Genomic DNA, 23,340 nt, shown 5'->3' with positions numbered 1-23,340 from the left:
TTCTTTTTATATTCCAAAATTTACTAAAACCATTACCAAATCACAGTGAAAAGCAGTTGTGCATATTGTGTAATATGCAAGAGGGCCCCCCAAAAAAATGACAAAAACAATTAATTGACTTTTAAAATTTTGGGAACAGAATGGTATTTTATATCATATGTCATTTAAGATGATAATACGAAGGCCAATTGGGACTTACCCACAGGCAATATGCACACTTTCGATCTATTTTTTTCACTGTACACCAGATATACATGATTGCTGAATTGCTGCTGATACATGTCACCATTCCAATTAATGCAAGCCATATTATGCTACTCATCGTCGACATTCTCTCTCCTTCTTGCGTTAAAACCTCTTGGAAATTCAATAAATATATCAGAAGCTCAGAGGCACTTTTCAGATTTTCAAAACTTCAAAAAATAGCCATCCACAAACATAAAAAACAAAAAAAAAAAAAAAAGAGAGAAAAAGCCATGCCCTAACAAACAAAAACATGGAAACAAACAAAACCCCAGAGATTTCAACACAAGTTGTGGTTCAGATCCAGTTTCTTCCACACTCCACTTTCAATTAAATTTGCATACAAACAAAAGCACAGCCAAGCCATTAACACCGACTGTCCCCTCTCTCTTCATCTCCGTTCAATATCATCACCGGAAACCAAAAAAAAAAAAGAGTAACCCCACTTCGCGCTATTATCGTTTGATCAGTATTTAGCCTATTTTTTCATGCATAGGTATTAGTATTGCACCACGTAACTAAACCCTATAGAATATTTGTATAGCAGGTGCGTCTATACAGCGTGCAGGTTTTAAGTTTTACGTTTCAAGGTAATTAATTTGTAGGTGAAACAACTTTAAATTAATGCTAGCTGTGTCACCTTTGCCGAACACAAGCAAAGATGAGAACCAAGGAGAGATGGCGAGTACTTTTGCCATCGACACACACGAGTTTCCTGATTTTTCAGATACAAATCTGCTTGATAGTATCGATTTCGATGATCTTTTTGCGGGAATCAATGATAGTGATGTGTTGCCGGATTTGGAGATGGACCCTGAAATCCTTGCGGAGTTCTCCGCAGGAGGTGGCGATCAGGAATCGGAGATGAAAGCATCGGCTTCCGTTGAAAAAGTTGAAGAAAATAATTTTAAGAAAGAGGAAGAAGACAAGGTGTCTAGCTGTGGCTCTGGCGCAGCTTCAGGTTCAGCTTCAGGTTCAAACTTTAGTAAAGAAGAAGAGATTGTGAGTAAGAGAGAAGAGCCTGTAAGTGCAAGCTTGAAAACGTTGGCTAAAGATGGAGATAAGGGAAGATCAAAATCTTCAACTCAAACGAAGAATAATAACAACAATAATAATCAAGGAAAGCGAAAGATGAAGGTAATTAACCTTTCTTTCTCCCTCTCAACCATGGAGAGATCAGATAATCAACAAGAGAGTCCTGGGGAGTTTTGGTTTTATTGTTAAATTATTGTTTTTATAGGACGAGCTAACGAAGAAGAGATAAGTTTTAATTTCTTGAAGTGTGTGTTTGTGTTTGTATAAAGGTGGATTGGACGCCAGAACTGCACAGGAGATTCGTGCAAGCAGTGGAGCAGCTGGGAGTGGATAAGGCAGTGCCTTCGAGGATTTTAGAGCTCATGGGAATTGATTGTCTCACTCGCCATAATATCGCTAGCCATCTTCAAGTACTAATTCTCTCTTTAATTTCCTGCTTAATTACTATTAATTAATTAATTTCCTCTACTTCTCCGTTTCTCAACTGCGTACGTTCAATACCTAGCTAATTAGGTATTAGTTCTACCTTCTTGATTATTATTTATCATTCATGAGTAAGCATTTTAATCCTTGCTTTCTTATTCATGAAAATTATTAAACTTCTTTCACTTAATTGGATGATAATGCAGTAATAAAAATTCAAAATCTTCACATTACAACTAGGAATAGAGAATAAAATGTAATGTTCCAACCTTTAAGAAGTATTATTTCTGCTCACATTTTTGTCTAATGCGCCTATCCAAGTTCTTAGTAGGTACACATATGTGAAATCTCTTTGTTCAGACAAAATTGCCAAATAATTTTGATTTTCTAAGTTCAGTGTGATATATACATGAGACACACAAGTACTAAAGAAGGAGAATTATTGCGTGCAGAAATATCGATCACATCGGAAGCATCTGCTTGCTAGAGAAGCGGAAGCGGCAAGCTGGAGTCACAGACGGCAAATGTACGGAGGTGCCACTGTACCCAGTGGCGGAAAGAGAGACATGAACCCTTGGATAGCACCCACCATGGGTTTCCCTCCAATGACACCGCCCATGCATCCTCCTCACTTTAGACCTCTACATGTATGGGGTCACCCTTCCATGGACCAGTCTCTAATGCACATGTGGCCTAAACCCGTAGCCCACTCGCCACCGCCGCTGCCGCAGACAGCCACAGTACAGCCTTCGTGGGCTCAACCACGGCCTCCTCACTGGCACCACCAACAGGTGAACCCTCTTTAATTATTTTCTCTTGCATTCACGTGTACAGCCCTAGAGATATGTTATATCTGTCTTTTAGTTGCATTTGGTGAATAATTAAAGTGTCTTATGGCTTATTCCTTTGTTGGTGTAGGTTCCAAATGGGCTGACTCCAGGGACTCCATGCCTCCTACAGCCACTAGCAACGACGGTAACTTGTCAATCCTTACATTTTTGGAGGCTTTTATGGTGTCTGTATCTTAGTGTTTTTGGAGCCATCTGCTCTTCACTCCTGACTCCTCCTCCGTATATGTATTGTATTATTTATTATGTGACTTAAAAGATGCTTTTGTGAAAAGAGGCTTTTACGAAACGTATTTTTTATGCTTAATGATTGAATGAATGCATGCATGCAGAGATTTCCTGCACCGCCAGTCCCGGGAATCCCATCCCATCATCATGCTATGTACAAAGTAGAACCACCCGGCATTGGTGTTCCGACAGGACAGTCTGGTCCACATCCTCTCATTGACTTTCATCCGGTAAGCACCTCTCTCACTCCCTTTTCTCTTTATTCCTTTCAATAATTTCATGCTTTTATATAGCAAGTTCAATTGTATGCTGATGTGGCATGTGAGATGTATGGCATGATTATTATAGGATTAAGGTCCTTCCTTCATTTGAATTTCTTTTGACTGAAAATTTACGTGTTAATTAAAATATAAAGAAGTTAAATTCTATCTCTAAACTATTATTACATGACACATGATATAAAATTGTTAAAAATTGAGAAGTAGTTAGATCGAGAGAGGATCCTAATTCAATTATTAAAATTGATGTGTGGCAAATAGAACAACATTATGGTAAATTTAATGTATTACTAGGCTATTTATTTGAATTTTGGAAGAGATGGGAGTTAAAAAATTAATTCAGATTTATCTATCCCTTTATCTTTTTCAAATAAATAAAACAAAAATATAATACTCTCTTTTTTGTTGTCCCTTCAATTAGAAAGAAGAAAAGTGATTATTACCAACTTTAAGCTTCTGAAATATGTTGAAATTTTTTGAATTAGGGTTAAAGTTCTCCATTGATAGCGCAAAACACTAATAACTACCTAAAATAAAAGATACTCTCGGTGCATAGATCCTCATCCACTGAATTTGTCACATGTACCTCTTAAACAATCATCTAAGATTAATATGAATAAATTATAATAGAGATTTGCATTGCTTGTTAATCTAATGAAGCAGTACAGATAAAATATTTTGATTATATATCTTAGTCATTTAGTTTCTTATATCAGACGGTTTAAGTACTACTTTCACGTAGATGTAATCAACTATTGATCATGGGAAAGTATTAATGGTATATGTATGTGCTGTAAACATATGTATGTAACAGTCAATAGAGAGCATAGACGCAGCTATCGGAGATGTTTTATCAAAGCCATGGCAGCCGCTCCCTCTAGGCCTGAAACCTCCATCTCTTGATAGTGTGATGGGGGAGTTGCAAAGACAAGGTGTCCCAAACATACCGCCGTCTTGTGCTTGATGAGCTACATAGCCCAATCGGATCATCCTCATAAGAAAGAAGATTGTTCTTCAATATCGGCGATTTTGATCGACACCCCCCCCCCCTCAAAAAGAAAAAATTCGACGACATGTCCTGCAGCTGATGTACATTACACATCTAATCTGCTAGTTCTAATTTTAATTTCTTCTGTTTATTTAGCTCTTTGATCATTGCTAAATGCTAGTGCTGCTTCGATTAATTGGTGATCTTGCTTTCTGTAGCAAAGCTTACCCGATGTGCCATAAGAATGTATGATGCTAGCTAACAGTTTAATTTTATAACGGTATGTTATGAATCCATAACTAACAACAACCTGAGGACTTAATTTCATGCATATTTTTCCTTCTATTTTCTTGTCAACGTGATCGTTGCCATTGAGAATTTCTTATTCATAATTATGATCACTCTCTTTTCAAGTGCACAAAGAAACACATCTTTTATTACTTAATGTGAAAACTGTATGTCGTCCACTTTGAGCGAGTCTACAATTGTTTATTGCTTGCGGATGTTATATGTGATGTGGTCTTTTTGTCGATTTAAATTAAAAAAACAAAAAACTAAAAACTAATTGCTTTATATACAAGTAATCAATCGTAAGAGCTAACCAAAAATTAAAGGAATATCTTAAATGGAGCACTAGGTGTATACTGTTGATCGAGATATTCTCTCTAAGTCTTTTTTTTCTTATACATCAATCGAGTTTTTTCTCTAATTATCAATAAGATTATTTATTAAATGGACCATTTGAATGTGGATCTTGATAAGCATACTATAGGCGCTCTAATTTGTTGAATTCATAGTTTCCACTGTTTCTTATGTTGATAAGATATAAAAAGATTTAAACTCAATAAGGAAAAAATGAATTTTCATGTGTTTATGAGATTTTATATCACGAGTAAAACTAACAAGAACCATTGGGACATCTTTTACATAATGAATGTCCCACGGTTTCATAAAAATGAAAAACAGATGGGACATTCATTGGAATTTCTCCATTTGGAAGAGTGACGACGGTCCCCTCGGAGTATCCCGTATGGCGACAAAGAGAGTCTACGACACGAATCTGAAGCATCCACGTGTGGACCAGATACACGTTATGTGTCAGCACTTAGATGTCCGATTTGGATTGGGTGCGTGCAGGCCAACGTTATTAAAATAGAAGGTCAATAATATCACGAGTCATGAGGATTTTTTCTTCTCTATTCGGAAAGATTTTCGGAAACTCAAAACCACAGCTAAAAAAGGGAAAATTTTAGAATAAATTGAAGGCACTATATAAACCATGCAATAAGTGATTGGGGTTATGATATATGTGTATTTATTTTAATGAGTTGGAATGTAATTATAGATTATATAAAATTTAATATATGTCATACAGGTATTAATTAATTACATTATCTCTAATATATTATATTAATTATCGTATGGGTGGTGAAGGGTTTAGTGGTGCATGGATGCAGAATAAAATCTAATGATTGAGGTCATTGTAGTCATAGATGATTTGGTTGACCCATTCATTTGATTTATGGGGAAAGTTCTACCAACTCAGCATCCAACGGCGCTCTGCCATGTGGTCAAACAATGAATCCTGTTAGGGAATCTACTGATGTTTTAATGTTCAATTTAGTGGGTCTCATTACTAATCACACAACGAAACCCACTACTCTACCATATGGTAGAACAACATTGGATTGTCCTACCAGCTCGGCACAAATCCTTATCGAGAAGTTGGAAAAAGTCTCGAGTACTCACACTGTAAATATATATACATAGTAGTAAGATCTAAATAAACCATCACAAAATTCTGCTCCTAAATTAGCATCAAAAGTCCATAATTCATGCCCCGCTGCAAATCTGCTTAATTTTCGGGAAAATTTTATATGCCAGGATTATTATTGACTTTTCGGTGAATTGTGTTTTAAAGTTCCAATGAGTCATCCACTCTGAAGTATATGGCAGATCAATATGCAAAAGCATCAGTTCCTAAAGATTCAGATTTGTTGATAGACACTCAAAATTTAAAGGGTCAATAAAAAGCAAGCTCAGCACATTACTGAATTTAAAAATTCTTGCTTTTGTGTGAGTGGTGGTTGATTTTATTATCTGCATTATTAATTTGTTAATTTTATAGTATAAAGAATCACTCGTTAACTTGGCCTTCTAGGCTCTATTTCAATTTAACTCATAAAAAAAAGGGACAGAATTTCTTAGACGAGCTAAAATTAGGAGAGTCCTCATTTTCGGGGAAAAAGAAAATTCGATATTAGTTAGGTTGCCATAAATTAAGATTCTCTTACTATCTACTAAGCTTTTCAAAAATTTTAAATATTTCATGTTACGTGCCCATTAAAAATATTATATAATTATTTATTTTTATATTTTTATTTAATAACAACAAAAACCAATCACATGAAACATTATTATACTTTGGAGCTTAGGCCACAGTCCACACTGACGAGGAGAAATCCGTGCCCCCTAGTCCTGCTAGATGACACGATGGTCCATAACCTAACCTTCAAAATTTTTATAAAACCACCTTTTAATTAAAATTTCACTTAAAAATAACTATAGACAAATCATTTATTATATTTTGAATTTGAAATTAATCAAATAATTAAAAAATTATTTTTAAAAAACTTTTTACTCCAATCCCTTTTCATCTTTTATATTTATATTTATATTTTAATTTTAACAAGAAATTGTTTTTTCAAAGAATTATAAGAGTTTAGATTTATGGGGTTAGAAACTAAACATAAGAAAATAATTTAAGAGTTTAGGATTTTTATGTATTTTATAAATAAAATTTTTAAGGTGAAATCTCATGGAAAGGTGTTTAATTTAAGAAAATTTACAAAATTGACCACAAAACATTTGTATTTTTCACAATTAGCTTCTGGAGTTTATTTCTATTAACAATAGCCAAAAAACACATCAAGTGACGAAAATATTCCTCTCATTCTCACCAAGCTTCCTCTCTCTAACCGAACAACCTCTCTTAGCCTCTCACCCAAAACAACCAATCACCGTTGGCGGCTTCCCACAATACGTCGGAGTCCATTCTCGGCAGCCAACATCACCAAAATCACGGCCAAAATATAAAATCAATGGTTAGTTAAAAAAGCATAGGTTTTATTGCATGTTCTATTGTGTGTTCTTGTTTTATGTTGTTTTTATTGTGTTTGTGCTGGTGATGGTGATGGAGGATTGAAGTGTTTGTGATGTTGGTGATGTGCGGGAGAGGTTGTTGGTGTGGGTGACAAGATGCCCATCTCACGAATTTGGTGTGATCTTCACGAAATTTGTGCGATGGGCTGCCGACCATGGCACTCATCGCATGCAAATCAGGTGCGACGAGCACCATGTCGCACCAGCCTATCGCTCCAAAAAATGATTGCACTAAAACTGTCTCTTGGTGCGACAAGCACCATGTCACAAAAAATTGGTACGATAGGCACCAGGTCGCACAATTTTGTCTGTCGCACCAAGACATTGTGGTACCGAAACTATCTCATCAGACTAAATCGACCATAAACACACCCCCTTACCAACTCAACAAACGCCTCTTAACACTTGGTTATACAAAAGCAAAAGATAAATAATCTAAGAAACATTTCATCAAACACCTAATGTGCAATAGTTCTACAAAATCAAGTTCCTTTCAATTAGATTACAAAGGTTTTGGGCACTAATTCAATTTGTTAGAATCGTGTTGGATTGGTACTGGATACGGGTTCGAGTGTATTTGGTTGGAATTCACTTTTTCCGTTACTATCGCCGTTTGCCGTCCCTGCCGATGATGATTCAAGAGAGAAAAACTGCTTACAATTTGATGAAGAGGGAAAGGGGTTTGGATTGAAATAAGGAGAGTAATTTGGGAAAAAAACTTATATTTAGCTACTTATGATAGAAAAATTAAATTTAAAAAATCAAAACGTTTTTAGGTCAGTTTTGTAAAATTTCCTTTAATTTAATACATGAATTTGTATTTTATAAATTTAACTGAAATAAAATTCAAAGTGGTGTTTCACTGTTTTGAGGATTTTAAAGGGGGTGTTAAGAGCTCCACACCTTCTCTAATGGTCTGTAGCCCAAAGTCTTGAGCCCGTTTCCGCTTACGCTTTGAGTTCATACTCAGATTTAGGCCAGCCCAATGGTTTTTAGTGAATTGAGAACCCAGCCCATAACGATGATTCAAAACGTGAAAAATGGTCCCACGGGCCACATTCTTTCACGCTTGGTTGCTTTCACCGTTTTCTTCGTATGCGTTATTTTTTACAGTACTGCTAAATGTACAAACTACTAAAATTAACATATTTTATTAAAATTAATTTATAATGGGTGATGGATTATCACCCTTTAAAGGTTGTTTTTTTTTTTTTGTTTGAGTTTTGAATTTTAATTATTTTCAGACATTTAAAGTTTTAAAATAAATAAAATATCAGAATAGCAAAACATTTTATTATAATTTTAATATTTTTTTCCATTAATACCTGTTAAATACATTTGTTTTCTATTATATAAATTATCCTTTTATTATTATTTTTATTTATCCATTTTGTTTGTTCTAAACCCATGTTTGGTTGGAAGAAATGATGGGCGGAGAGGAATGGAAAAGAAAGATGGGGAGATAAAATGAATAAAAAAGAGGGTTAATATCATTTTCATTGTTTGGTTAGACAAAGAGGTGGCAAAATTCAGATTTGGATTCAAATTCGGATGTAGGTGCATCCGGATATGGATTCAAATTGATCTGTAAAAAAATATACAAATTCATATGTGGGTAATATTTGCATGGATTGCGGGCTAATATTCGGACCTGTATGGTTGTATCAATTAAAATTTAATAATTTAAAATATAATTTCAAAATTAACAATTTACCTAATAATTTTAAATAAAATCCAATAATAGTTTAACAATTGACAATTCAATACCTAGAATAACATACAACATCATAAAGTTACAAATAAAAATACCACAACATAAATCAAACATTAAGAGTAATATAAATCAAAGTCTAGTACCATCACAAATCCACATAAACTAATGCGGATCCCGATATATTTCTTAATTTAATTTAATTTTTATATGTTTTAATTAATCATATTATGTTTTTCATTTAACTATATTTTTTAATTTAATTAAAAAATAATGTGAATTAAGATGTAGTTTTTCGGATGCATTTGCATCCAGATCCAGATTCGAATCTCTACGGATTTTAAGTTTTAGGATTTGGATTAAAATTTCTTCGAATCCAAATCTTCCGAATCTTTGCGGATCCAACCTAGATTCAGATATTTTTGCCATCTCTAGTTAGACAAGGAATTCATTTTTCTCCCCTTATTTTTTTTCCCCTCCTCCTTTCTTCTCCTCTCCTCTCTTTATATTTCTTCAAACAAAACATGCAGATATGGTTTAGACATAATAGGACTATAGGAGAGTGTGTTTTATAATAGGTCTATCTCTTTGTAGCTATTTTTTTAATAGATTTTGAATTTTATTTAATAAATTATTTTCAATTCAAATGATTTAATAATTCTTGGTTGGTTGATAGACTTTTTGCTAGTAAAACTTTTATAAAAAAATTTTTAGTTGTTTGATTGTCAATGAGAGTTTTTGTTAAAAATTATAAAATTATTTTAATAGGAAATTTTTTTAAGCCATGTTATGAAAAGAATAGAATAAGAATATTAAATAAGTAGAGGATACTTCAAATATTTTAACATTAAAAAAATCTTAATTTCTAATCCCAAAAGATCAAAATTTGAGGTTTTGTAGTAGAGGCAAAATAACTTATTTAATTTTTAAAGGCTCTACTAAAAAAACCTAATAATTAAAAAAAATTGATAAGAGCTTATGAGATTAAATAAACATTTATGACTATTTGATAAGATATACCGAATAGGCACTTATGTTGTTAACAAGAAATATCAATATGATATACTACAAATAATATTATGAGTATCAGAGTATCATAGATTAATGTAAAAATAATAATATTTTAAATATATATCTTATTTTTCATGATTTATTAAGGTACACATTGTCATATTTTGTTTAATAATCAAATAATTTATTATAACTTGTCACTTGTTTAATAAATAAAGAAAAAATTAATATTTATGAGGTTATATAAGCCAAAATATCATATTTCAGATATTTTCTTTTTAGAAATTAAATAACTTAACACTTATATTCATATATTAAAAAAAATGTCACTAAAATATATGCATTTAAATTTATTCATAATTCAGTCAAATTCAAATTCTTAAATTTCAAACAAAAAAATAAAATAAAATAAACGCTATCTAAATTTACAACTTGTCCCCTGATTGTAATCAGTGCGGGCGACAATCTATCATTTTTTTTAATTAAAAGAAGTAAAAGATTAAAAAAAAAGGGTTATAATTGATATTTTCAGAAAGGACGTTTTGTTATGATTTTCCGGAGAAGAGGGGATTAGCAATCCGAAGTCAAATGAGTTTACCCACCCTAACAAAAGTTATGTTCATATCTTCTATTAACATAATGCTTGCCGATCATCACGCTCACTGACACCAAAAATTCCTTCAACATTACTTAAAGAAATCCAAGATTGCATCAATCAATAGCCATGCCTGCTGCCTGCTGCCTGCTGGTTTAATTATTCATCATGGTACCTGATTCCTCATTATGTCCGTTAAATCACTATCTAAACTAAAAGCTTCTGTACGTTTGTTTGATGGAAGATGATTCAGTGGGTCACTGGGTATTGGTGTCGACTATATGCTGTGGTATATAACAGAATTTTGTGACTTAAAAACCGTAGATTATCAGTATAAGATGAGCACTATCGCTATTTGATTATTACTTTATTTAATAATAAAAAAATTTAATTTTAACCATCTTTTTTTCTTAGAGAAAATTCGAACCTCTTAATCTGGAGTTTGACAGCTCTGTATTGTCCTATTAAACCATTAATAATCTAAAGAAAGAGAAAGGGAACGTGACTGTGATCCAAGAAACTAAAACGACTAACATGTGGGTTGTCTTTTTTGTTCAAATAAATAAAAATTTAAGCGACTATTTATCTTTTCATCTTAAATGGGTGGGGTGGTGAAGATTGAGGCATTGTTCATTTTTTCACAGTAAATTCCAGGCATTGTTCATTCCTGATGAAGTTTCCTTGTGTATTGATGAATTTAAAGAGACATGCTTCTTGTTAAATCCTCTCTTCACTTAAGGATTCTTTCAGTGCTTCGAGGAAAGTAAAATTGGATTCTGCAAAAAAGCCATAATTAACTGGTACTGGTAAAGATCATTTGGTGAAGTGAAGGCAGCAAAGCAAAGCGATAATGGAGGGTGGCCAGTGGGCCGGCCTCCTGCTTTTCTCTATTTCACCTTTTGCATAACTAACTCAACTGCTAAGGAGTCTCAATTTAATTGCACATTGCCCTTTCTGAAAGCAAAAGTCTAAAAGAGATGCATGTCTCCCCCTCCTGTTTTCAATTGCTATAAAATAAAATGGAACCTTTTTGACCGAGAGACTGACTATCTAGGCTTGTTCTAAATTTAGACTAAAAGAAATAAAGATTATTAGGTGCCTCCTTATTAGACATTCTCAAAGATAGCACATGGAGCATGCAACACATTTTCATTATTTGCTACCCCACATCACTCTCCCTTTCCTTAATCTGCGGCACAATTTGCCCTGCCATCAAAAGAATGCGAGTGATAGTAGTGCTCTCTTTATAAGAACAACTTGAGAACAATAACATTTCAGCGCACACTGACACACAGCACCACTTCACACAAATTTTAATTCGTAATGGCTTTCTCGGCAAAAACCCTCTCTTTTTTCTTCCTCACTGCGCTCATTTCTTCTCTCCAAGTCCAAATTCAAGCTAGAGAGAGCAAGTTCTTTTACAAGTTCACCCACATTAGCACCAAGAATAAGGTCATTCCTGAGTCCACAATTTCTCTAGCACCGACACCTGCCCTAGCACCCGCGCCAACGCCAGAGGCAGTGCCAACAATAGCAGCAGAGCCAGCACCTGCACCTGCACCAGCAGAGGCGCCGGCGTCATTTTATGCCGAGAGTGGAAGTGGATATGGTCTTTATGGTCGTGGCTCTGACCAATTTCCTCCTACAAAGGAGTCTGTGACCGCTGCGGCTGTTGAAAATGTTCTCTTTAATGAAGAACTCAGCTCAGAAAATTATGAGACAGGCTACCAAAACAACAACCACAACAACTATGGCTACACTAGCAAGTACAATAACAATGGCTACACCAGCGGTTACAAAAGCAATGGCTACGTGACCGAGAAGCAAGGGATGAGTGACACAAGATTTATGCAGAACTATCAAAATACCAACAACAACAACAACAACAACAACTACAACAACTACAACAACGCTTATGCCAGCAATTACAAGAACAATGCCTATACAAGCAGCAGAGGCTACACAGGCAACAGCTACTACAATACCAATGGCTATGAGAATGAGAAGCAAGGGATGAGTGACACAAGATTTTTGGAGAATGGTAAGTACTACTATGATGTCCAGAATGAGAACAATAATTTTCCTGCCGGGTTTGAATCTGAGAAGGGAACTACTACAAGTAGAGGTTACTATGGAAATACACAGAATGTAAATGAGTTCAGCACCATGGAACAATTTGAGAACCAGCAGGAGTACCAAGGGAGCCCTGAGGAGTACGTGCCTTGAACATTAGTCATGATTGTAAAACAGAGAAAAAAGAATGAAAGTGGAAAAATTTGGGAGTGTCACTAGAAAGAAGATTAAATTATGTGAATGTTTATTCACATCATAGTTTTTTTTTTTCCTTTTCTTGTATTTGCACCTCTTCTTTATCCTCTGCAAATCAGAAGGGATTTTACTTTTGCATTTTGGCCGAAAACTCATTTGTTGCCTAGCACTTGATCACCAAATTGCTTGTAATTTTCAGAGCCATAGTCATGGAAGTCTTGAATCAGAGGTACTGATTATATAATTAAAGTAATGTCAATTGGGAATATATAAAATCATTGGTCAAGTTAAATAATCAGTATTCTAGCTTGGTTCGCTCGGCTCTCTTCAGCTTGTCAAACGCCATTTGACAATCAGGAGACCAAAACCTTTTCTGTTTCTGGTCTTTCTTCATTCAAAAAGTCTGTTAACACTACTACTTTCTTCGAATAACCAATAAAAAGCCGATAATAGTTTGCCAAACCCAAGAAAGATCTCAATTCAGTGACCTTAGTGGGCGTAGGCCACTCAAGAATAGCCTTTACTTTTTTTTCTGGCAACCCCCAATACGATAAAAACTTAATCTCTGTCTGAGCGAAGCTGCATTTTTCCTGCTTTGCTTCAAATACAATTCATGCTCACGGCCAGGACTAATCTTAAATGTGGAACATGCTCTTCAAGGGTCCGGCTGTATACCACGATATCATCGAGGTAAACAACAAGAAAAGGGAAGGGGTCAATGTAGAGCGCAAGTGAAATTTAAAATTCAAACAAGTTTAATTGAAGAATGTAATTGATCATTTGATTTCAAGCTCTCAATCCTTCAGTGAGGAATGCAATACTAATTTCCATTGTGACGACTGGATAATCTTTCAAATGCTAGGGATCACTGTAAGAGTATAATTGGATTTCAGTTTATATCCCATTTATATATGTTTCTTATCTACATAATTTCATAACTAATAAAATTACTATTAATCATCTAATAGATAAATATTACATCAATCGGAATCCAAATGACGCAATCATAGAATTATTTGAAATCTTTTGAATGACAATTAATTAATCAAGGGTATTATGTTTTATAACAGGGGATAAGATTTGATTGTAAAAACTTTTTTTTTCCCAATAACCATCAGTCCCAAACAACACATAATTCAAATAATTTTTTACGATATTTTAAATGTAATAACAAGAAAAACACCAAAGAAAAAATTAATTAATATCACAAACATCAAATAACTTAATAATTTTGCTGTTAAGATGGATCGTTTATATATATAAATAATGCAATTAATTTTGATTGGATTTAGATTTTTACTAAAAGCAATGTACATATTGCTAACGGAAGCCCAAAAAGATGTCAAAAAGAATAAATAATTTGGGCCAATTTTACATTCCCAACTGGGCCTCAGGCCCATATCAATTTTCGGGTTTTCTTGACGGAGGGGTCAACACTTGTATTCTGAAAAAACCGACCACAACACAACCTTTTCACTGCTATCAGCAGCTCAATTAGAACCTTGCTTCTTCTGGAGGAAATTGGAAAATCGGAAATCGAGCTTACTTATTGTTCATTATTTCAAAACAAATTCCTCGGCCGTTAATCCAATCTCTCTACCTCCAATTCCGCTATTCGACAATCCTATCCCTGCCTCCAAGCTAGGGTTTTTGTCACTTGAGATTTTTGTTCCGCCCTAGGGTTTTCTCTTATTCACTGCTAAGCATGGCTCCGGATCCAAACAGCGCCAGTGGCAGCGGAACCAAAGATGAGGCCTCCGTCAAGGTTCCGGCCAAGGATCCCAAGAAGAAGGACGATAAGAAGGATGAGGATCTGGTGGGCTTCTTCTTGTTTTGCTCCTTGTTTGGTCACGTAGAATGTAGAAGAAAGTCATTTTTTCGTGTTATGTTAATGTTATGTTTGGTTGCTGAGAAAATAGATGGACAGTATTTAAGAAAAGGATGAATTCCATAATCTAGTTGAAACACTTTATTTGTATAGATATTTTTTATTTCTACTTTTTAATATCAGAGTTTGGGTTGGTTCTAAATTTAATATTGGATTGTTTTAGTGTTGATTTATCGTAGGAGAAATATTTTGCTAATGATATTGGACAAAATTTTACTTGCAGTCAGAGGAGGATTTGGCGTTGAAGCAGCAATTGGAGCTGTATGTGGAAAGGGTGCAGGATCCTGATCCCGGATTGCAGAAGGTTGCTCTTGAGAGTATGAGGTAATTTAGTAACTTCTGAGTTCATTATTTGTTGTGGTGAATTAAGTAGGCCATGAACTCCAAATAAGATATAGATGTTTATAACTCGAAATTTACTTATATGTTTTCTTTTCTTCCTTTCACTCTCTTAAAATTTGACACTTTGTTTTAAAATTTTGCTAATTATGGTTCTTATAAGTAGCATCATTGCGTTGGTCAGAAGTTGAATTTGCTTCTAGTGTGGTCTGACATTACTCGAAATGTTTTCTAATAGGACGGAAATTCGAACCTCAACAAGCTCCATGACTTCAGTTCCAAAGCCATTAAAGTTTCTTCGACCTCATTATGGAACTTTAAAAGCATATTATGAAACAATGCTAGATTCAGATTTGAAGGTATTATCTGCCGGTTAATTGAGTGTCTTCTTTTATGATTCCCATCTGTCATGGTTAATGTGAGTTATTTCCTTTTAAATGCAGAAATACATGGCAGATATCCTTTCTGTTTTGGCACTGACCATGTCAGCTGAGGGAGAACGGGTAAGGCTCCTTAGGTTAATATTTAAGAAATATTTTTTCTTTTAAATCATTTGTATTTTGTTCGGGACGTTCATTAAAGTATCATCTTCACTATAATCCCACTGTTTGGTGGTTTTTAACGTATGTGGTGGGTGCTTATATACTCCACATGCATATTGTTGGAGTAGGATGTTCACTAGGCGTGCCATTGCATTTGTTTTGCTGTAACTCTTGCATGTGAATATTCTCTCTTCACACAGGAGTTAACAATATATCAATCTCATTTGATAACTTTTTCAGGAGAGCTTGAAGTACAGATTGTTGGGCTCGGAAGGTGATATTGGTTCATGGGGTCATGAATATGTCAGGTGAATATCATCCAATTAAGATGTATTCAGTGTCGACTGTTGTTCTAGAGTAGCATGCTGGTATCAGTTTTTCATGTTATGTCTGGTCAAGCTTAGTTGATGTTTTACAATCTGACCATTGTCATCATGATTAGGGACTTGCATTAATTGTGTATCCACCTGAGATTTTTTATCTTTTGGGAGTTTCAATATGGTGATTTTCGTATTGGAAACTAATAAGATATAGTTCTATAACAAGGATATCTAGTTTTACTCTTTGGACTGATAGTCGATGGATGACAGGACTTATTTTAGGGAAAAGTTGTGTTTTAGGGTACATTCATTGATTCTTGTCATATAGAATTTATCTTTGGTAAGCAATGTATGTTATTGAGACGTTATGTAATTATCTTTTGCAATACTTGTTTGTTTTACCCTTATGTGTTTGGACTTTGTCAGGCAGCGCACTGTACTCTTGTCATGGTTAAATGATCTAGTGTGATGCATAAAGAATGCTGGTTTTGCACGTGTCCTCATTCTTTATCCATCATCTTATGTGTCATTTCTTCTTCTTGTGTCTCTTACCAGTGTCTCTTAGGGTTAGGGCCTAGTTTGTTGTTAGTACATACCAAACAGCATTTAGAAGATACATATGAATCATTCCTACACTCACTTCTGTTTTATTTGTTTGAATTAGGAATTTGGCTGGAGAAATTGCACAAGAGTATGCAAAGCGACAGGTTGGAACTCTACTTCTCTTTTGGTATAATATTTAGTGTCTTCAGGTTCAGGCATCTGATACTTTGTTTCAAGTTTGTTATATTCTGAATGTCATTATGTTATCCAGTAAGTATGTTAACTTAATTTTGTTCATGTTTAATCAGTATGAAGTAATTGGCTGTTAATAGTTAATCAATTAATATATGCATTCTCTCTCTCTGATTTTAAATATTTTCATTGGGTGATGTGCTTACTATGATGGACTATTCGTTCAAGAGTTTGTTCGCTTAGATTGTAGTAACTTCTAATTATATGGTTCTTTCACTTGGAGTTGTAGTAACTTCTAATTATATTAAATTCTGATGTCTAATCGTGTCTATCTTTTTTCCCCATGTGCCATTGCAGACTGATGAGGCCTCAATTGACGACTTAATGGAACTTGTTCAAGAAATTGTTGCTTTCCACATGAAGGTTTGATTGAATTCAAGATTTTGTTAGGTCTAACATTGATATACCAAAAGTAGAAATTTTATTTTATTCTGTTACCTTGGTGAGAGCCACTGGAAACCATATTGCAAAAATAGAAAAACATGCTACAATATAGGAATTAGCGACATCTATGAAAGAAGCTGGTTGATCGATTGTAATTGTCTTGTATTGCACTGCAGCACAATGCTGAACCTGAAGCTGTTGATTTGTTGATGGAGGTACCGTGCTGTTTTTAGTTATCTTTATTCCCCCTTGCAGTGCATTTAATCATTTATGATGTATCAGAACATGTGATGTTTTGCTAATACCAGGTCGAAGACCTTGATCTGTTGGTTGAACATGTGGATGCTACAAATTTTAAGCGGACTTGTCTATACCTCACCAGTGCAGCAAAGTAAGATTTTGGGTGTATATATTCTCCGTGTATCATCACCTATAACAGACGTGAAATCAGTTTCAGAAAGTTATCCAAAATAGCTTCTCTTTTCGTGGATTTAATTCTTTTTTTATGTTAAATTTTTTTTCATGAATATTCTTATAATATTTTATCATCCCCATTAGAGACCTCAAATCTGTAAAATTGTGATCCAATCAAATTTTAAAAAAGAGTTTCAGAAGTGTCATGCTGACATTCACGTTTCAATCTATTGCAGATACCTGCCTGGACCAGACGACATGTTAGTTCTTGATATTGCATACATGATCTATCTCAAATTTGAAGAATTTCCAAATGCACTTCAGATTGCATTATTCCTTGATAACATGCAGGTTTGTACTTTACGAACTTGGAGAAACTTATTTTTTCTGAAATTATCTTTTTATATTTGAACTTTGAAAAATTCTTTTGACCTGGATGTGGTGATAGGTGTTTCAGCATTCATCTCTACTTGATGAAATAGGTTAAAGGTGTGGTCTTTCTAACTTTCTTTTGATTTTGTATGCAGTATGTGAAGCAAATCTTTACATCTTGCGATGATCTGTTGCGGAAGAAGCAATTCTGTTACATACTTGCTCGACATGTAAGTCTTATAATCATGCCTGTGCATCACAGGCACACACTCTATCTTCTATCGCACATTCCCCCCTGTCCCCCAACACTGTTGTTTCCCCTGGGAATGAGTGAAGTACTTGCAGTTGAATTACTTTCAGTATGGAAATAGATTGCTGAGCTTGAAAATTCATTCGCTTAAGGAAAATTGAGTGAGGCCCGTGGCAATTTAGACTAGGAAGTTGATGATCCTTTGTTCTAATTTGCTTTCTGCCACTTTTTCCATACAGGGTATCACGCTGGAGCTTGATGATGATATGGTTCCTGATGATGATGACAGATATGCGCTGCAGGATATCGTCAACAACGTGAAACTAAGTGAAGGTTACCTTACCCTTGCTCGTGATATAGAGGTCATGGAACCAAAATCTCCTGAAGATATTTACAAGGTTTGTCAGAGTTGGATGTGATATATATATATATATATTTTTTTCCTTTTGTTGCTAAAGTTATAACTTAAAAGCATCTGATATGTTTCTTACTGTGGGCGGATCTATGTCTTGATATTAAGTTTCCATTTATGATACTTTGGTTTCTAGCAATATGGTGGTTTTCCATAGCATGAGAGGGTCATTATTGCTGGTTCGTTTGGTACTTGTTGTCATCATTGTGTTTGTTGACAAAGTGTTCATGCTAACTTGTTGGCATTTTCTTCTAAAATGCTAAATAGTGGCGTAGTTCTGTGCATGCAGCAGAGTTATAAGCTAGCTCCTGCTATGTGCAATTTGTGATTAAATTAATGTGTTTCGTTTTGTCTGATTTTCCTGTCTGATTTCATCATTCGCTTGTTTGGATTTTGTTAGGCGCACTTGTTAGATGGGCGGGCTAGTGCTGGTGCAAGTGTTGATTCAGCCAGGCAGAACTTGGCTGCTACATTTGTGAATGCATTTGTAAATGCTGGTTTTGGTCAGGTAATATTTTTTCAAGTTTAATAATTGGGCATGCTGTGAGGATGTGGCTTATGTTGATAACTGTTGTTATTCCTTTGGCAGGATAAGTTAATGACTGTTCCATCAGATGCTTCAAGCGGTGGTTCTTCAGGGAACTGGCTTTTTAAGAATAAAGAACACGGGAAGATGAGTGCAGCAGCAAGCCTGGTATGCAGACCTTTTAATACTGTGTTTGTTTGTTATGATATCAACTACCATGTCAGATTCTCATTGACATTCATTGTGCCAGGGTATGATTTTACTATGGGATGTTGATTCTGGGCTTGCCCAAATTGACAAGTATTTCCATAGCACTGATAATCACGTGATTGCTGGAGCGCTATTAGGAGTTGGGATCGTCAACTGTGGGATTAGGAATGATTGTGATCCTGTGAGTGAACTTTTCTCTTCTTTTAGTTTACATTTTGTTGATGTGGTGCAGACGTGGGTTTTGAATTGTTTATCTTACTCAATTTCTTGCCTCAGGCATTGGCACTTCTAAGTGAGTATGTCGGCAGAGAAGATGCATGTATCCGAATTGGTGCTATAATGGGCCTGGGAATTTCATACGCCGGTACTCAGAATGACCAGGTGAGACATCTTGCATTCTGTTTCTAATAAATCTGAGAGTCTGCGGCTTCTATTTTCTTCATGAGAACATGGACTCCCCCTTTTACAATGCTTGACTGAACGATGATGGTTTAAATTTTAACATCAGTCCTCATTTTTCACTTGTCTCTGAAATTTGATTTACTTAAATCATTTGGGGTTTTGATGGCAGTGCAGTTTGATGCGTGATATATTTCCAGCTCCTACAATTATTTGACAAATACATTGTAAACTGTTTGCAGTTCTGAAGTGTGATATATGGTACTTCCCGAAAACTAACTTACCTACTATGATTTGACAGATACGACATAAATTGTCTACCATACTTAATGATGCAAAAAGCCCCCTTGACGTGATTGCTTTCAGTGCTATCTCATTGGGTTTGATATATGTGGGTTCCTGCAACGAAGAGGTCGCACAGGCGATCATATTTGCTTTGATGGACCGAAGTGAGTCAGAATTGGGGGAGCCGCTCACCCGACTTATACCTCTTGGTCTTGGTCTTCTTTACCTTGGAAAGCAGGTAAACCTAAACCACCGGTGCTGGTTTGCTTTTGAGGTATCCATTACAATGTTCTTGCTTTACCCCGAATCACACTCCCTACACTATTCTGTATGAAAATGTTTGTTATAGTCTGCTTGGCTTTTGGGTAAGGATATGGTCCACTGTATGAGTATGAGGCTCTTATATTTCTTTAATTGTGAATGTTTTGCAATCTTGTTTTTGGTGGCCAACAGGAAAGCGTGGAGGCCACAGCAGAAGTCTCGAAGACATTCAATGAAAAGATCAGGAAATATTGTGATATGACACTGCTTTCCTGTGCATATGCTGGAACTGGGAATGTCCTCAAGGTTCTAATTAAGGCAATTTAATTGATTTTTGATGTATCTGTTAGAAATTAGTAACTGACTCTTTGTCCTTGCAGGTTCAAAACCTTTTGGGTCATTGTGCACAACATCATGAGAAAGGTGAAGCCTACCAAGGACCTGCTGTGCTTGGAATTGCTATGGTAGCTATGGCTGAAGAATTGGGTCTTGAGATGGCAATTCGATCATTAGAGCACCTTTTGCAGTATGGAGAGCAGAACATTCGTCGTGCAGTTCCGTTGGCTCTTGGTCTCCTATGTATATCAAACCCAAAGGTAACAAAATTTCATTAGTAGTAAGGAGCTGCCTGGTTGAGTTGGTTGGTTGGTTGGTTGTATTATAATCCTCTAGTACATGCTTCTCTTTGCCAAGAGATGAAATTTGCAAATCTAAACGGACTTGATATAATAGTTGTGGAATGCATGCATTGGGGTTGGATTAGGAGCTCAGTTACTCATGCAATCGACTTATGTTTGAGAGAACTCTTCAAAACATAACAGAATTAAAGTGCCTCTTGAATTTTGATGTTAATTGCCGTCCCGCTTTAGTTACACCCCTGAAATGTCAGGAAACCATTTCAGAATTGACAGAGCACTTTGTGAAGATTTGAAGTGAGAGTTCTTTAGCCTATTGGATTTTCTTTTTCTAAGTTTCCTGTCTCACTGATTTGTTTGTTGGGTACCTTTTCCAGGTTAATGTTATGGACACATTAAGCCGGCTAAGCCATGATACTGATTCAGAAGTAGCTATGGTAGGATGTCAAAATCAATTTTATACATTAAAATTTGTAGTTATTTCATCTGCTAAAATATATGTGCTTAATTAATTGTTTAAATGTGCCAGGCTGCAGTTATATCATTGGGTTTGATAGGGTCGGGAACCAACAATGCTAGAATAGCTGGCATGCTTCGCAATCTCTCAAGCTACTACTACAAAGATGCCAATCTTCTGTTTTGTGTAATCTTCAGTTGATTTTTGTCTTAATCTTATTTTCCTTGGGTATTTGTTGGAGATTGATTAATGGCTATCTGGCGTTTTCCAGGTCCGAATTGCTCAAGGATTAGTGCACATGGGAAAGGGTCTCTTGACCCTTAACCCATACCATTCTGATCGCTTCTTGCTATCACCGTGAGTATATCTTCTTCCTGTTAAAATTTATACCATCCGAAATAGTTGCCATTTTAACTGAATGAGTGGTTAAGATGCCACTAATGCGTATTCCCTGTTTTTTGTTTTCTGTCAGTGAAAGTAATATGATTATTTTCTTTCCAATACAGGACTGCTCTTGCTGGTATAGTTACCACTCTCTTTGCATGTCTAGACATGAAGGCAGTCATCGTGGGGAAATATCATTATGTTCTATACTTCCTTGTCTTGGCAATGCAGGTTAGTTTGTCATAAGTCTCTATACCATGTTGCATGTTTAATTGTACTGGCTATCTATTCTTTTTGGGGTTCTCATTTTTATTTATTTTCCTCTATGGCAGCCAAGAATGTTACTGACTGTAGATGAGAATCTCAAACCCCTGTCTGTTCCTGTTCGGGTGGGTCAGGCAGTTGATGTTGTTGGCCAGGCAGGTCGGCCCAAGACCATCACTGGTTTCCAGACACACTCAACCCCAGTTCTTCTGGCTGCTGGTGATAGAGCAGAGTTGGCTACTGAGAAGTCAGATATTCTACTTTAAACTTTCTTAATATTTAACCAATGTTCTACTAGTCTCTAACTCTTTTTTGTTTCCTTGCAGATATATCCCTCTTTCGCCGATTCTTGAAGGCTTTGTCATCTTGAAAGAGAACCCAGACTATAGAGAGGATCACTAGTTTTGTCACCCCAGGGCAAAGGGAGTTCATTTATTGAAGTGTTTGTCATCATCATACCAGCTTTATTATGGGTTTCAAGTTTAATGAGAGCAACTTAGGACCCATAACAAATATTTAGTTTGTCTGCGAAGCTGGCAGGTTGAGATCAACTTAGCCGATCACAGTAAATTGAGAATGATTAAAGGCCACTTCTGGACTACACGAAGAGAGCAAATTTGCCAAGACTACTGTTCTACATGCTTTCTTGAGTTGTTTTTTGGGTATGCACTTGGAAATATTCATCTTAATTTCAATGTGTAAATTAGATATGCTCAACTTTATTCCTCTTTGGTTTTAATAGAAAATAGTGAGATCGTCAGATTACATTGAGTGTTCTTGTAGCTTCCCCCATCTTAAAAGCCATGCTTGACGAAGATTTTTCACTTACCGGTTGCCACCCTAATTTCAACTTGCATTGCTGTATAAATTTTCTTTTGGGATATGTCAATGTTCGCCCTGGGCGAACAGCATTATCAAATTTTTACACAGCCGGTAATGTTTTGTTTTATGGCGTGATAAGTTTTGATAAAAGTAGTGTTTAGTAAATTATTTAAAAATTAGTTATTTTATTTTTTTTTTCATTTCGATAGTCACTTTTACCCAAAAACATATTACTTTCAATATGTAGCTTATTAAATAAGTTATTGTATATATATATATATATATTTGTAATTACTATTATAGTCTTAAAATTTTTGTTAAAAGATAATTATTTTTTCATAAATTTTAATATTTAAGTGAGAGATTATTTAGGCTTATGTCTTTATTGGTCATTATAGAATGAAACGTCATTGGTTAGTGTTCTAATTGAATTTTTGCTAAGATGTGATTCGAACCAATAAGCGATGCTTTTTATCGGATCAAGGTCAAATCCAATCAAAACAAATAAATTTATTATTGTTAGGGGGAGATTAGGCTAGCAAAGATTAGGGTTTGTGTCTATTTTTGATGATTAGAGTGACAGGAATAGTT

The 23,340-nt window shown here is 35.1% G+C and overlaps 3 protein-coding genes across 3 annotated transcripts; all 3 read left to right on the top strand.

Annotated features, from left to right (window-relative positions):
* Positions 1–308: 308 nt before the first annotated feature.
* Positions 309–4,388, top strand: LOC102618104 (transcription activator GLK1). Its single transcript, XM_006470096.4, has 6 exons — positions 309–1,380; positions 1,548–1,688; positions 2,154–2,492; positions 2,620–2,676; positions 2,882–3,007; positions 3,870–4,388. Exons 1-6 carry the CDS (start codon positions 868–870, stop codon positions 4,017–4,019), a joined length of 1,326 nt encoding a protein of 441 aa, XP_006470159.2. The 5' UTR covers positions 309–867; the 3' UTR covers positions 4,020–4,388.
* A 7,388-nt stretch (positions 4,389–11,776) lies between these two features.
* Positions 11,777–12,945, top strand: LOC107175912 (protein E6-like). Its single transcript, XM_015527805.3, has one exon. The coding sequence runs from the start codon at positions 11,846–11,848 to the stop codon at positions 12,746–12,748; it is 903 nt and encodes a 300-aa protein (XP_015383291.2). The 5' UTR covers positions 11,777–11,845; the 3' UTR covers positions 12,749–12,945.
* Positions 12,946–14,233: 1,288 nt separating this feature from the next.
* On the top strand, positions 14,234–22,692 carry LOC102617825 (26S proteasome non-ATPase regulatory subunit 2 homolog A). Its single transcript, XM_006470095.4, has 25 exons — positions 14,234–14,606; positions 14,902–15,002; positions 15,256–15,376; positions 15,461–15,520; positions 15,800–15,867; positions 16,544–16,586; positions 16,972–17,037; positions 17,235–17,273; positions 17,367–17,449; positions 17,709–17,823; positions 18,000–18,074; positions 18,334–18,492; positions 18,907–19,014; positions 19,096–19,200; positions 19,283–19,423; positions 19,519–19,623; positions 19,943–20,164; positions 20,380–20,493; positions 20,568–20,783; positions 21,200–21,259; positions 21,352–21,465; positions 21,551–21,636; positions 21,786–21,894; positions 21,996–22,174; positions 22,254–22,692. The coding sequence occupies exons 1-25, from the start codon at positions 14,496–14,498 to the stop codon at positions 22,327–22,329; spliced, it is 2,676 nt and encodes an 891-aa protein (XP_006470158.2). The 5' UTR covers positions 14,234–14,495; the 3' UTR covers positions 22,330–22,692.
* Positions 22,693–23,340: the final 648 nt, after the last annotated feature.

This window comes from Citrus sinensis, chromosome 2, assembly GCF_022201045.2.
Source record: "Citrus sinensis cultivar Valencia sweet orange chromosome 2, DVS_A1.0, whole genome shotgun sequence".
Taxonomy (NCBI): domain Eukaryota; kingdom Viridiplantae; phylum Streptophyta; class Magnoliopsida; order Sapindales; family Rutaceae; genus Citrus; species Citrus sinensis.
This window is presented reverse-complemented; position numbering and strand designations above follow the sequence as displayed.